Raw genomic sequence first — 13,410 nt, 5'->3', positions numbered from 1 at the left:
GATTAAAATGAAATGTCGGGCTGGAGACAGGCTGGGCAAATAGATGGTGTCTTGCTACCTCCCAGTTGGCAGGAGAAGGGAATTATGCCTAAGTTAGGAGTGCAGTGGGGCGAAAATGGACAAGATTGCGAGAAAGAAGTGGGAAGAGTTCTAATTATCAAGTCATTGCTTATAAAACATAAAAAATCTCTTAGAATACACCTTATTTAAAAGTCATGGAATTCAGAGTCTTGGCTTAATGAAGGAATTGGAACCCCAAGCATTCTGTCCCAAAACAGAAAGGGCACACAGTGTCCCAAGACCAAGGGACAACATGCATGGCTCACTTTACCATTGCATAATGGGGATGATAATGGTACTATTGCCATTTTTGTGAGGATATAAATAATATTACAGCATGTATAGCCCTCATAACAGTGGCTGGCACACAATAAATGTTAGCTGTTGGCATTACCTTTTTTTCCTAAAATGTGCTTTCAAATGCTAATCCTGGTACCTAGGCCAGTCCAGAAATAAAGATTGTTTCACACATTTCTACTGCATACCAAATTCCATGGACTATGGAGCTTGCTGAAAGAAGCTAAGTTCTGTCATAAACGTTACTTGGTGTACACTGTACTTTTTAAAGGCAGTGTGACAATCCACAGGGATAAAAGAAATACAATAAATAAACCAAAGGCCTCATCACTGCAAAGGTGAAAAGGAGGCATATTTTAGATATTACAAGATAAAAGGGCCTTCCCCCTACTATGTCCTCACTGCCATTCAAAAATCTACTTGATATACCTTATCATCTGGACAAGAGAATTAATCTGATGAGTTCATCTCAAGCACCTAAAGGGCTGAATGACTCAACTGCATCATTGAATATTTGCAGGAAGTTTACTCACTCTTTCAAATTGAGAAATTGATTTTTCTCATTCAAGTTGATAATACTAACAGTCACTTATTGCTAACATCTTCTATGCCAGGCTCCTTGCTAACTACTTTACATGTATTATCTGATTTCACCTTCCCCACAGTGTTAAATAGGACACTCTCTCTCCTCCCTTCCTTATTTTATAGATGAGGAATCTGAGTCTTGGAAGGACTAAGTAATTTGTCCAAAATCATTCACTAAATAATAGTAGAGCCACGTCTGTCCAATTCTAGGGGCTACACAGAGCTGCACATCCAAGAAATTTACTGCTCAATATCACTACCTTCCCCTTCTCTGAATGTTTAAAATTACTTTAATTAAGAAGTAATTGAAAATAAATTATTCACACTGTTGGCATCTCAGTCATTGTCAATATTGCCACACAGCAGAACATGAATATGACAACCAGGTTTGTGTTAATTAGATTAGTTCTTCATTTTTAAATGACAGGTAAATATATATAATCTCTCTTGGAAATTCTGAAAGGATCATCCTAGTCCCATATTACTGCATCAACTACATCAACAATCTAACAATCTAAATACATTCACTATTGTAACTTAATCATGTTGGTGATTGTATTTGTGTGTGTGTGTGCGTGTGTGTGAGATTATGTTAAGGATGTTTCTTTAGACCTAATGTATTATCAGATACACTGCCAACCTTTTGCCAGCTCAGTTTTTTGTTTATAATGCTTCTATATAAATGATTTTATTTGTTCACATAACCTCCTCCTTTTTGTTTTCAGTAGGCTCCTTTAGTCTTAACCAGGTGACTGGTAAAATGAGAGAAATGGGCAAGTATTCTACTGAAGGTCACAAGCCTCCCACATGTAAGTGGGACCCAATCCATCAGGCTAAACAGACTACACATGGCCATTCAGACCGTCTATCCCATTTATTTTTGGTGATATGATTTTGCGTAAGAGTTATAGAATAATCTTTCTAAATGTGCTTTTGTCTCTTCAGTCAAATAAATAGACCCTATATCTTTTAAACTTTTTTCTCTTCTTTAAGACATCACTAATACACAGTCCATGTCTATGTGCTCTGGACACCAAAATACTTCTGAACACACTTTCATGCTTAAAACAATTTGCTATATTCCCAATGCCAAAAGACTGAATTTCAAGAACACAGAAGACCATCAAGGCATGACCTCCTATTACTCAAGCCCTCCTTTTGAAATACCTCTTCTCTTAGCCTGCAATACACCACAGCCTTTTTTTTTTTTTCTTCAATTTTTATTTTAAGTTCAGGAGTACATGTGCAGAATGTGTAAGTTTGTTACATAGGTAAATGTGTGCCATGGTGGTTTGCTGCACAGATTATCCTATCCCCTAGGTATTAAACCCAGCATTCATTGGCTCTTCTGCCTGATGTTCCCTCTCCCTGATCCCCCACCTCTTACAGGCCTTAGTATGTGTTGTTCCCCCGCATGTATCTATGTGTTCTCATCATTCAGCTCCCATTTATATATGAGAACAAGAAGTGTTTGGTTTCCTGTTTCTGCATTTCTTTACTGAGGATAATGGCTTCCGACTCTATTCATGTACCTGAAAAAGACCTGATCTCATTCCTTTTTATGGCTGAATAATATTCCATGGTGTATCTGAACCACATTTTCTTGATCCACTCTGTGATTGATGGGCATTTAGGCTGATTCCACGTCTTTGCTATTGAATGCACCACAATCTTGACTATCTTTCCACCTCACCGTCGGCTCCTACCCAATCTCTGCTGTTCTTTTTCTTCCCTTCTTTGATTCTACGATGCCTCCAGACCCAGGTCACATAGTTTTTCAACTATACTGATTCCCTACATGACCTTATCCAGTCCTTATATGTAATTCATTCTCTAATGATTCCCAAATTTGTATTCCTAGCTTGGTCCAATCTCTGAACTTAACTTCAGTCTCCTGGATCCAACTACCTTCTCAACATCTCCACTTAGATATCTAATAAACAATTGCAAAGTCAACATGCTAAAAACATATGGATTTACACAATCCCAAAAATCACCTTCTTCCACAGTCTTCCCCATTTTAATAAATGGTTCTGCTACTTCTTCAACTACCAAATTTGTTGTCACCTTGGACCCCTCTCATTATCTTATGTCCCATCCAATATATCAGCAAATCCTATAAGCTCTACCTCAAAACATCCCAAACAGACCCCTTATTACCACCTGCAACAACAACACCCTGGACCAAACCACCATCATGACTTGCCAAGGCTATTGCAGTATTTTCCCAAATGGCCTCCCTGCTTCCATCCTAGCCTCCTCTGTAAGCTGTTCATCACACACAACGTGAAGGAAAGTTTTAAATGAAATCATGCTAACTCCTGGATAAAACTCTCCAATGCCTTCCTGTCTAACGCAGTGAAAAGCTTCAGATCCATTCCTTGGCCTTCTCCCCAGTGACTTCTGGCTTCTCCCTTGACCTTGCCTACTCTCCCCACCTTGCCCTGTCCCACAACCACCACACACTGCCCTAGTAACATTGACTTCTACACTGTTCCTCAAAGACATAAGATGCCCTGTGAACACAAACCACACACAGTACAATAAAACACCTTTAAATCAATTCAAAAGGAGGAGTCCCAGCATCTTATTGTAAAGTGCAACTAGGTGTATGCCACCAATATATAAAATAAAGTATACTTTTCATAATTATTCAGATTACCTTGAGTTTGTTTGCTCTATGGCTGCAGTAAAAAATCACACACTCTAAAAATTTTATTAAAATTAGCACTGTTCCTCCTAAACAGTCTTTTCCACTTTGGAAATGTTTTCACTCAGGAGAGAAAATGTGGATATGAACCGTAGTCTAACAATATTAGTATAATTGCATGTATAATTTTATAAATAATGGCCAATATTATTGTAAATAATCTGGTTCTTAACAAACACTATTAATTTCATTTGAATATATGATTCATTTAACAAGGTCTGAAATTTATCTAATTTTGTTTAGAAGTCTTATTTCCACATTATTATTATTATTATTATTTGTTGTTGTTGCTTGGCTAATGTTTGCTGGATTAGGTTTCCATTGCTCTTGTTCCCAATGTTACATTCAAGAGAAATATTTAGGAGCACAGAGTGATGACTTCTTATGGCAATGTCACCTGACCAAAGTAGTATCTTGACAGAACTTAGTTGGAGTTTGTAGAATCATCCAAGCTAAATATTTTTGTTCTATAAAATGTATTCTATTCTTCTCTTCCTCTAAATTCCATGTATCTCCTTTCATTGTCTGCCTTCCAGGAGGCTATGCAAGATTGATGGAGATATTAAATCCCCAAACTAAAACAGAAAAGCATGTGAATGTGAGTTTTCAGTTGACTTTAGAGGAAATATATTGCTTAATAGGAATGTACAGGAAACAATGATAGTGGGCAGTAAATCCCAGATTAATTACATTTATTTAATATGCTTTAGAGCCAATGCAGATAGCTGAACTTTTATACGAAGCACTATAATTTTATGATTTTTAGGACTAGACAGTACATTTACAAACACTTGTATTGAAAAACATGATTTTGTCCCATATTACCAAAAGCAAAATTGCTCTATTACAAACCTATTAGATCCCTATCCCCACACATTTTATTTCCGGATTTCTCAAGCATTTTTTTATGTTTTTTATAGTCAACGGTACACTCCAAGTGTTGGAAAATTTGAAACTGCTTAAATAACAAATGTGCGAATTCACAATGATATTCTAAATGATCCAGGAAATGTCATTTTAAATGGTAAAATCAATATGTATTTTGGTTCATTAGGAAAGTACATAATGACTATTTCTAGCATCTCCTCAGACTGTTTAACCCGTGTGTACTGTGATGCCTGGCCTGAAGCATTTCTATTTTTAGTTCTATTAGAACAGTCTTAAATTGCTTATTTTCTGTTTACTAAAGTCATCCCGTTTGTTACCATGGAAACTATGACAAGTGCTCTAGCTAACTATTTTATTAAATGAATTGGAGACATAGCTGAAGAAGCTGAAGACTGAAGGTGCAGCTTGCCGTTCCTAAGGCATATTTTCCAACATCTGTAAAGCCATTGCCACATTTATAGAAAATATGAAATTAGTTATAAATAAAGTTATCCACATTTCAAATTTGGGAAGCTGTCCACATTTGTATTAAAACTAGCACATCTGAATTATAAGGAGCACATAGGCATTCCTAACTTACAAAGAGTCTGTCTAAAAGTATATTTGTCGATCAATTCCTTGGAAATTAGAACATATTTACCCATAGAAACAATTTTACAAATAATTGTTAGATCTCCAGGCCTACCCTCAAAATCCCTTCCCTCTGAAGTCCTCGATCTATAGCAATATCCATAATAGCTTTTGTTCTCAGCTCTAGCAGCAGGAGCCAAGATGCAGGATAAAAAGAAAGGAGTTTTCTTATGCTGACTTTATTAGAGCTTACATAGGTCACCATTTGGGAATACTAGCATCTACTGGCCTTTGCAGATGTTAGGGCTCCCAAATACATCCTTCAGCTGTTTGCCCGGCCCCTATCGCCAGCCTCCAGGGGTCCTGGCACTTGCTCACATTTCTCTCTGATGTTTCATGCCAGACTAATCTTGCTCTCAACCTGCCCCCGCCTCTACATTGAACCATCATTCTCCACAAGATTCAAGGTGGCAGAGTTAGTTGTGAAAAACAACAGCAGTCAAAATGGATGCATTTCCTAAACCAGGGGGTTCCGATCTTTTGGTTTCCCTGGGCCACATTGGAAGAAGAAGAATTGTCTTGGGCCATACGTAAAATACACTAATGGTAACGATAGCTGATGAGCCAAAATAAATAAATAAAATAAACTCAACGTTTTAAGAAAGTTTACAACTTTGTGTCGGACCACATTCAAAGCCATCCTGGGTCACATGTAGCCCGCAGGCCACGGGGTTGGACAAGCTTGTAAATGCTTAAGAACACTTTCTGAAGTTTTGGCATTTTAAAAACACTTTATTTGTAACTTAAATAGCTGGAACTCAAACAAATTTCAAGCCTGTGAAATTTCCATTACCTTGACTAAAGAGCATATTCAGAGGGTAAAAGTGTGACGAAACTGCTTTGAGGAATTTTAGAAGTTAGCTGCAAGGAGTCAGTCAGCAGTCAGCTGATTTAAAAGAAGTCTGCTTTTCAAGTATATGCTCTGTATCTTGGACCTATGGGTTTCTGTTGGAAGATGGATGATGGTGGTTGATTGCAAACTGAGTCATACCTTTGTTTATTTCATTTCCAGATAATTCTAATGAAAGGTATCTTACTAGCCCTGTAATTTTGCTTTTAGAAGAATATCATCTTGAAGAATGTCATCTCATGAAGAAGATTACTAACGCAATAATATAGACAAAACTTTGTTCTTATTTTCTAACAGAATAAAAAACAGACAAAACCATTGTAATTTAGACGTTGTGAATTTTGCACAGAAAAGAATTACTTTAATATAAGATAGTATTAAGTATATCTTATATACTGTAATATAAGATAATATAAGAATTACTGTATATAAGATAGAGTCAATAATTTACCATTTTATGTCTAATAAATTAGAAAAGCACATAAGTTGCTTGTTGTTAAAATCAAGATGACATGAGTTACTTTCATTTTTTTATACAGCTATATTTTATAGAGATTCAGATTTAATCAAAATGTATAAGAAAATGATAAGAATTATTTCTAGAAAGTTAAAGAATGTATCTTTTTAAAAATTAAGTATTATAGGGATGGGTGTGAAAGCAAATAGAATTTGATATTTCTGTTTTTCCACAATGTAGTAACTGAATTTATTTATAATGTTTTTCTGGAAAAACATATATATTTTAAATGAATACGGTATGCAATAAAATACGCAGTAAAAAAAATCAAATTATTTTGTAATATCAGGGATCATTTAAGATACAAATTTCCTTAGGAGTATATTTCAATTTTAATGTTACTTGATAGTTCAAAACGAAGGCATATTTTTAACTAACATTCATTTTTAATCTCCTTAGGGTCCACTTTTATTTGTAACACTCACATAATTCCAGTGAAAAACCAAGAGGGCGTGGCTATGATGTTCATCATTAATTTTGAATATGTGACGGATGAAAATGCTGCCACCCCAGAGAGGGTAAACCCAATATTACCAGTCAAAACTGTAAACCGTAAGTAAAAGGCAATGTGTACTCAATGCTGTTGATAATTCTGCTACTGTAGTCACTTTAACAGTCTTCATATCAGTTCAGTTCTCAAAATATCTTTATATTTGAAGTAAAATAATTTTACATGAGTAAGCCATTAGCTCATGTTACCTTTTGCCTTCCAGAATTTATTGGCTGCTCTGGAAGCCATTTAACTTGGATATAATATAATGTATTTAACCAGTCCCCTGACACCTGATGGACATTTAGGTTGTTTTCAGACTTTGTCTATTACAAATAATGCCAGAATAAATTCTGCTTATGTATTTTCATGTGTATATTATTGGACAAATGTATCTTCAGGGTCCTTTAAGTGGGGTTCCTGGGTCAAGGGTGATGCATATATAATCTTTTCAGGTATTGTCAAATTCTCCTCCACGTGCTTTAAACCATTTTACACTACCAGCAGCCATGAATTAGCATTTTTCCCCAAAACTATGCCGACAAAGAGAGTCAGAATCAGTTTTCTCAACAATTGTCATCATCATAAGTGAGAACTAGCACCTCAATTCGTTTTAGTTTATATTTATTCTATGAGTAAGGTTCATATATTTAAGCACAAAGGACATTTCTTTATCAACTGTTCATTTCTTTTATACATTTTGGTTGTTTTTTTCTCTATCTTGTCAATTTGTAAAGTAAGCTGCAAATAGCTCACCTAGAAAATAGTGTGTCTTTTATCTTTTTCATAATTTTTATTTAAAGGGATTTTTGGTAATGTGTCTAAATTTATAACTCTTTCCTTTGTTGCATCTGAATTTTTGAGACATAATTAGAAAAGCTTTAACCACTCCAAGGTTCTAAATAAATCACTTCCTTTCCCCGGAACTTGTATGATTTCATTTTTTAGGATCTCTGATGCATTGTAAGCTTATTTTGGTGTATAGTGCAGGGTATACAGTTAATTTATCTTTTTCTCAATGGCTCATTCATTGTTCTAACATTATTTATTAAAAAGTCTATCTGTTCAACAGTAATTTAAGATGCCACCTTTATTATACACTAAACTTCCATATGTGCTTGAATCTACTCCTGGATTTTCTATTCTGTTCTGTTGGTTTATCTCTCCCTCAGAATCATACAGTTTATATATATAATAAATAACTAATATAGCATGATTCCTTATTATTTGATATTAATTTTCAGAAAGTTGAGGTTATTTTTTGATTAATTTTCCACGTGAACTTTAGAAAAAAGTTTTCTACAGCTAGAAAAAAAATGTAATATTTTTATTGGATTCACATTAATTGTATAAGTTAACTTGAAGATAACTGATGTCTCTGTAATATTGTCATTCTATTCAAAAATATATAGTACGTATTTTTATTTTCTAAGTCTAATTTTTGTGTCTTTCAGGAATTTCTTAAAATTCTCCTCACTTGTTTACTTTGCTCTTTGGCATTTAACTTTTGTTGTTGCTGCTATTATGAATGGGACTTTTTTTCCCCATTGTATTTTCTTATAAAAGTAACTTTTCTTTCTGAATACATTAAATTTACATCCAACTATCTTTAGTTAATTCTTATTTTACAGTGACTTATACTTTGACTTTTATGAATTTTTCAAATATTCTATCACATAAAATATAAATTGTTTTATATTTCCTTTCCAATTCTTGTACATCTCATAGTTTTCTCTTGTTAAAATGTGCTGGCTATTACCTCCAAGGTATCATTAAAAAGAAATCAACAGTGAACACTACGCCTGGCTCTGGTTGTTGTGCGAATGCCTTTAATTCAAACATTCCTCATTAATTGAAATAATGACATGTGAGTTGAGTTGTGTGTGCTTTATAATTTTAAGAAAGTTTCCACTGACTTAATTTTTTCAGAATGGGTGCTGAAATTTGTATAATGCCTTTTTTAGCCTCTGTGGAAATGAGTGTATTATTTTTTTCCTTATTTTTTAATACATTTTATAAATGAAGTTACTGATATAAACCATTCTTGCATCCCTGGAAGAAGTCACATTTGGACATGTTATATTTCATTTTGTAATACATTGTTGGGTTTTCTTAACTCAAATTAATTTTTCGGTTTGTGTCAATATCCAATAGGCAGAGTGATCTATAATTTTTGCCTGCATATGTGCAATTTTCTGAGGTGTTGGTATCAATATTATAATTCCTTCAAAAAATAATTGCGAGTTTCTTCCCCTTTTTGTATGCTATTGAAGCATTTAAATAGCTTAAGGATTATCTAGACTTTAAAAGTTCGGTGTGACTCCCCTGTAAAGTCATCGAGGTACTTATTTGTGGTACTTGTTTGTGAAGTAGCTCCTTGACAAATTTATTTTTCTTCTTTAATAATGGTCTACTCAAATTATCAATCTTAACTAGGTTCAGTTTTGCTAGACATTATTTCCCTAGAAATTATTTCATGTAAATATGTAAATTTTGTTTTAATAGAATTATGCAAAGTAGTATTTTATGATTTTTTAAAATCCTCTGTTCCTATAGGTTTTTTTTCTTGAAATTTCTCATTTATTTTATTATTGTTTTTTCCATTTAAAATTGATTAGTTAGTAGCTTTTTCCCCAAAGACCTAATTTTTTATTGGTTTTTTAATTCTATTAGTTTTCAAACTCACAAAATTTTGCTTTTATGTTTCTTAAATCAGTTTTTATCAGCTTACTTTGTTGCCTCTTTTTTATTACATTGATTTATTTTCACTCAGTTTTTGGCATATGATTTTAGGCTATATATTTTTATCTAAGCACTGTGTAAGCTATACCCCACGAATTTAGAAATGTAATATTATTTTTCCTAGAAAAAATGCAACTTTTGTTTTCCTAGGTTTTAACTTGAGTTGTTTAATATAGATAGTTTTTAGTTTTCCAGTCAGAAAAGTATTTTTAAAGTATTATTTTTTGTTAAAAACTTCTGGTTTCATTGTCTTACAGTCATAAAATCCTGTTTGTATTATTTCTCTTTTTGTAATTGTCTAAAATTTGCCCGTGGTTTATTATTTGATCAATTTTCATGATTATGTCACGTGAATATGAAAAGAAAGTGATATTGCAAAATATCAAGCTACAAAAGTTGATATCTACTTTATAAAACTCTGCCTTATTATTATGCTGTCTTCTATATCCTTACTTATTTCCTGTCCTCCAGATATGTCTTGGATTTAAGAAAGTGTATTAAAGTCTTCTACTGTTAGGATATTTCTTGGTATTTGTCATTCTGTCTCTTGCAATTTCTGTTTTATGAATATTGCTGCTCTTGTTTATTTCATAGATGGCCACATATCTTACATTATTAGTATAAATTAGAATTTAGCATTACAAAGTATCTTATTTTTTGTTTACTAATGTTCCACCTAAATTCTACTGTATCTTAAATCATGACACTTGAGTCTTTTCTTTTTTCCATTTCCTTGCTGTATTTTAAAGTCATCTTTTAGTCATTTCCCTTTGTTTTGGTTGTGTCTTTTTATACAGTGTGCGGTTTTTATGCAGTGTGGAGCTTTTCTTTTATTGCTTATAAGAAAATAAAACTCACACTTTAAATGATTATAACTACAATAGGTATTTACATTTATTGATGCAATTGATATGTTTGTTTTCTTGGTACTAACATATTCTATGTTAAATATACTCTCTTGAAGTATTTCATTATGTTATCTTTTCTTTGCCCTTTTAAAAACTGGTTTTTGTTGTGGTTTTATTCTGGTTTTGGTGACTTTTTGGTATTTGGGAAAATTTATATTGTTTTCCAATAGTTATCTTTGTAAGAAAATGTTATATGTTCTCCTTAACGCTTTCCTGTCTTCCTCAGTCAGTATATTTTGTTCCCTACTTTGAGCAGAAATAAAATTATTATGGCAAAAACCTCAATTACTTTTGCACCAACGTACTAGCTTATAATCCTTTTCTTCTTCTTCCTACCATGCAGTTTTCATCAACAGTATTCTATTTCTTAAGGCTCATCTTTGTGCTCCTGAGTATCCTTAGTCCCCTGCCATTCAGTGTGTCCGTTTAAAACAACATCACTTGACTCTCATCTGTTACCAGGAAGGCCCTCAGTGAGCTTGTCTATTTTCTTCTCCTCTGCCTCCCATTTTGCTGGGATATGATATTTCTAGCTTGTCAAGTAGGTAATGTGTATATACTTCCTACATTTCTTTTGGCCTCAAATTTCTAGCGAAATGTATTCATGACTGTCGTTTTGTCAGAGATTCCCCAAACACAGCTTCTTAGATGAAGTATATCCCCTTTGGGAAACGTGTGGGGGTAAAATATTTTCAGAGTTCTGTCGTGTTTAACATGTTTTTATATCACTTTGACATTTGAAGGAGAGCCTAGGTAGATATGACATAGTATTTGGTCCATATTCTATGCCTTCTGACTCTGGTAGATATTGTTTCATTCTTTTCTTACATCAACTGTTGCTGACAAACAGTCTGATGCCAACCTGCTTGACTGTCCATTGTAAGTGACTCGGGCATCCGGGTCTTGTGCACTTTTTAAGCCCCTTCTATTGTCTCCCCAGGAACTGGTGCTCATGTTACAGACCTGATCTTGAGATTTCATACTCAGTGTGAGGCCCTCTTCTGCTGAAGGTGAACTCTGTTTAATAAGTGTTCCCTCACTCCAGGGAGACTTCTGTACTCCTCTTTTCTTCATTTAGTTTCACCTTGACTCTCTATTGCAGTGTGCTCTTCTGAGCCAATTTTGCTGGTATTAGCAAATCCCCCACCTACGTGTAAATAAAAGTCTATAAGTTGTCTTTCTCTAGTTACTCCATAGGCGTGGTTTATGGGTACTTTTATTTGACTCCTCCTTTATTAAATCTCAAAGGTTTATATCGGGGTCCATGAGGATTTGGTAATTTAGGTATCTGTCATTATCTATGGGAAGCTGGAAGCCTTATCACAAAACTTTAATATTTGAGAAAGGAAATTGTTACACTGTGTATAAATTAAGATAGAAAAATATGCGTATAATGAAAAACATGTTCCCAAAAACCAATTTTGTAAACCTAAGTATAATACCAAACATACCTCAGCTGATAATTTTTCATAATAGCAATTTTTTCCTTATATATGTCTAAATGACAGTACAATATTCTTTTAAAGCAATATTGGCACAAATATATTAATGTAATGTGATTCTAGTATTCTAAATGTTTTACCCTGAACAGTATTACACTTGGAGAAAACTCTATCAGAATCGCTAATTCATCAGTCTTCCAGATGACGTATTTAGAAAAAAATTGAGCTACCGTAAAATACTATTCTTTCCCCCAAAGTCTTGATCCCAAAGTTGATGACTGTTTTGATTTTCTTATACTTTCCACGAACAAATGCAATCATTAATGAATGATTCCTGGGAGTACACTTCTAATGTCAACCTCTATTTCTGTCATGAATACCAATAATGTAATTTGTTTAGATGGTAGATACCTAGTTTAGTTTCTTCACTGTCTTCTCAAATTCTTATATTTTCCCACAGAATAGTTGTATTTCATGGTCCATCAAATTGGATGGAAGTGAAAAAAGAAGGGTACATCAGCAACATGGCAGAGAAGGGGACTTTTAAAAAAGATAATGTGTCTATTTAAAACTGAAATGTAAATGGAGAATTGAAACCTTGATTTCCTAAATGGAAGATAGTCTTTACAGTAGCCTCTGGGATATCATACACAATTTATGCAACTTTATATTGTGATTAAAATAAAGTCTTATGTACAAGTTATAACAAATGCAATAGAGATTCTGCTTCTTATTTTGTGAACCTAAGTGGTTTCCCTATGCTTTAGCCGTCACTCATACAGGGAATCATTGGAGAGAGTACAAATATGCAGATAAAATTATTCCAGAGCATTACAAAGGCCCATTATTTACCACCTGTATATCGGTTTTGATTACACCCTTCCGTCATTATATGACCTAGATTTCCTTTTACTTGGTGTCAGTGTTTGAAGAATGGATTGTTAAATCAAGCAGAAAAGTTAGAGAGAGACAAATTATGCTTTGTACCTTCTGACACTATCCAATTTCTACTTCATATTTTTTCTCATCTTTGGCAAACCCCTGCTGATATTTTTTCTTTGAAGTATAATGTTACTACCAGTGTAAAATAATGATATTGGCTATTTCAAACACTGTTGTTCCCCAGTGATAGCCACTTTTAAAAAAATAAAGAATAAAAAAATCTGATGCACCTATTTTAGCAGACACGTCTTACCTTCAAAATTGTAATATTATTACTTCAAAACCTACACTGTAACTACCAGCTTCTGTATCACTTGAAATGATCTTAAATAAAAATGTGGTTACAAAG

The 13,410-nt window shown here is 33.7% G+C and overlaps 1 protein-coding gene across 1 annotated transcript in view; it reads left to right on the top strand.

The window, feature by feature from the left end:
• KCNH7 (potassium voltage-gated channel subfamily H member 7) overlaps positions 1 to 13,410 on the top strand; it is a 471,541-nt gene that overhangs the window by 290,372 nt on the left and 167,759 nt on the right. The window contains exon 3 of the mRNA XM_028830770.2: positions 6,937 to 7,089. Coding sequence (XP_028686603.1) covers positions 6,937 to 7,089 — 153 coding nt within the window. The remainder of the gene's footprint in view (positions 1 to 6,936; positions 7,090 to 13,410) is intronic.

This window comes from Macaca mulatta, chromosome 12 (assembly GCF_049350105.2).
Source record: "Macaca mulatta isolate MMU2019108-1 chromosome 12, T2T-MMU8v2.0, whole genome shotgun sequence".
Lineage (NCBI taxonomy): Eukaryota > Metazoa > Chordata > Mammalia > Primates > Cercopithecidae > Macaca > Macaca mulatta.
Note: the sequence above shows the minus strand (reverse complement) of the source record. Positions and strands in the feature narration are given on the sequence as shown.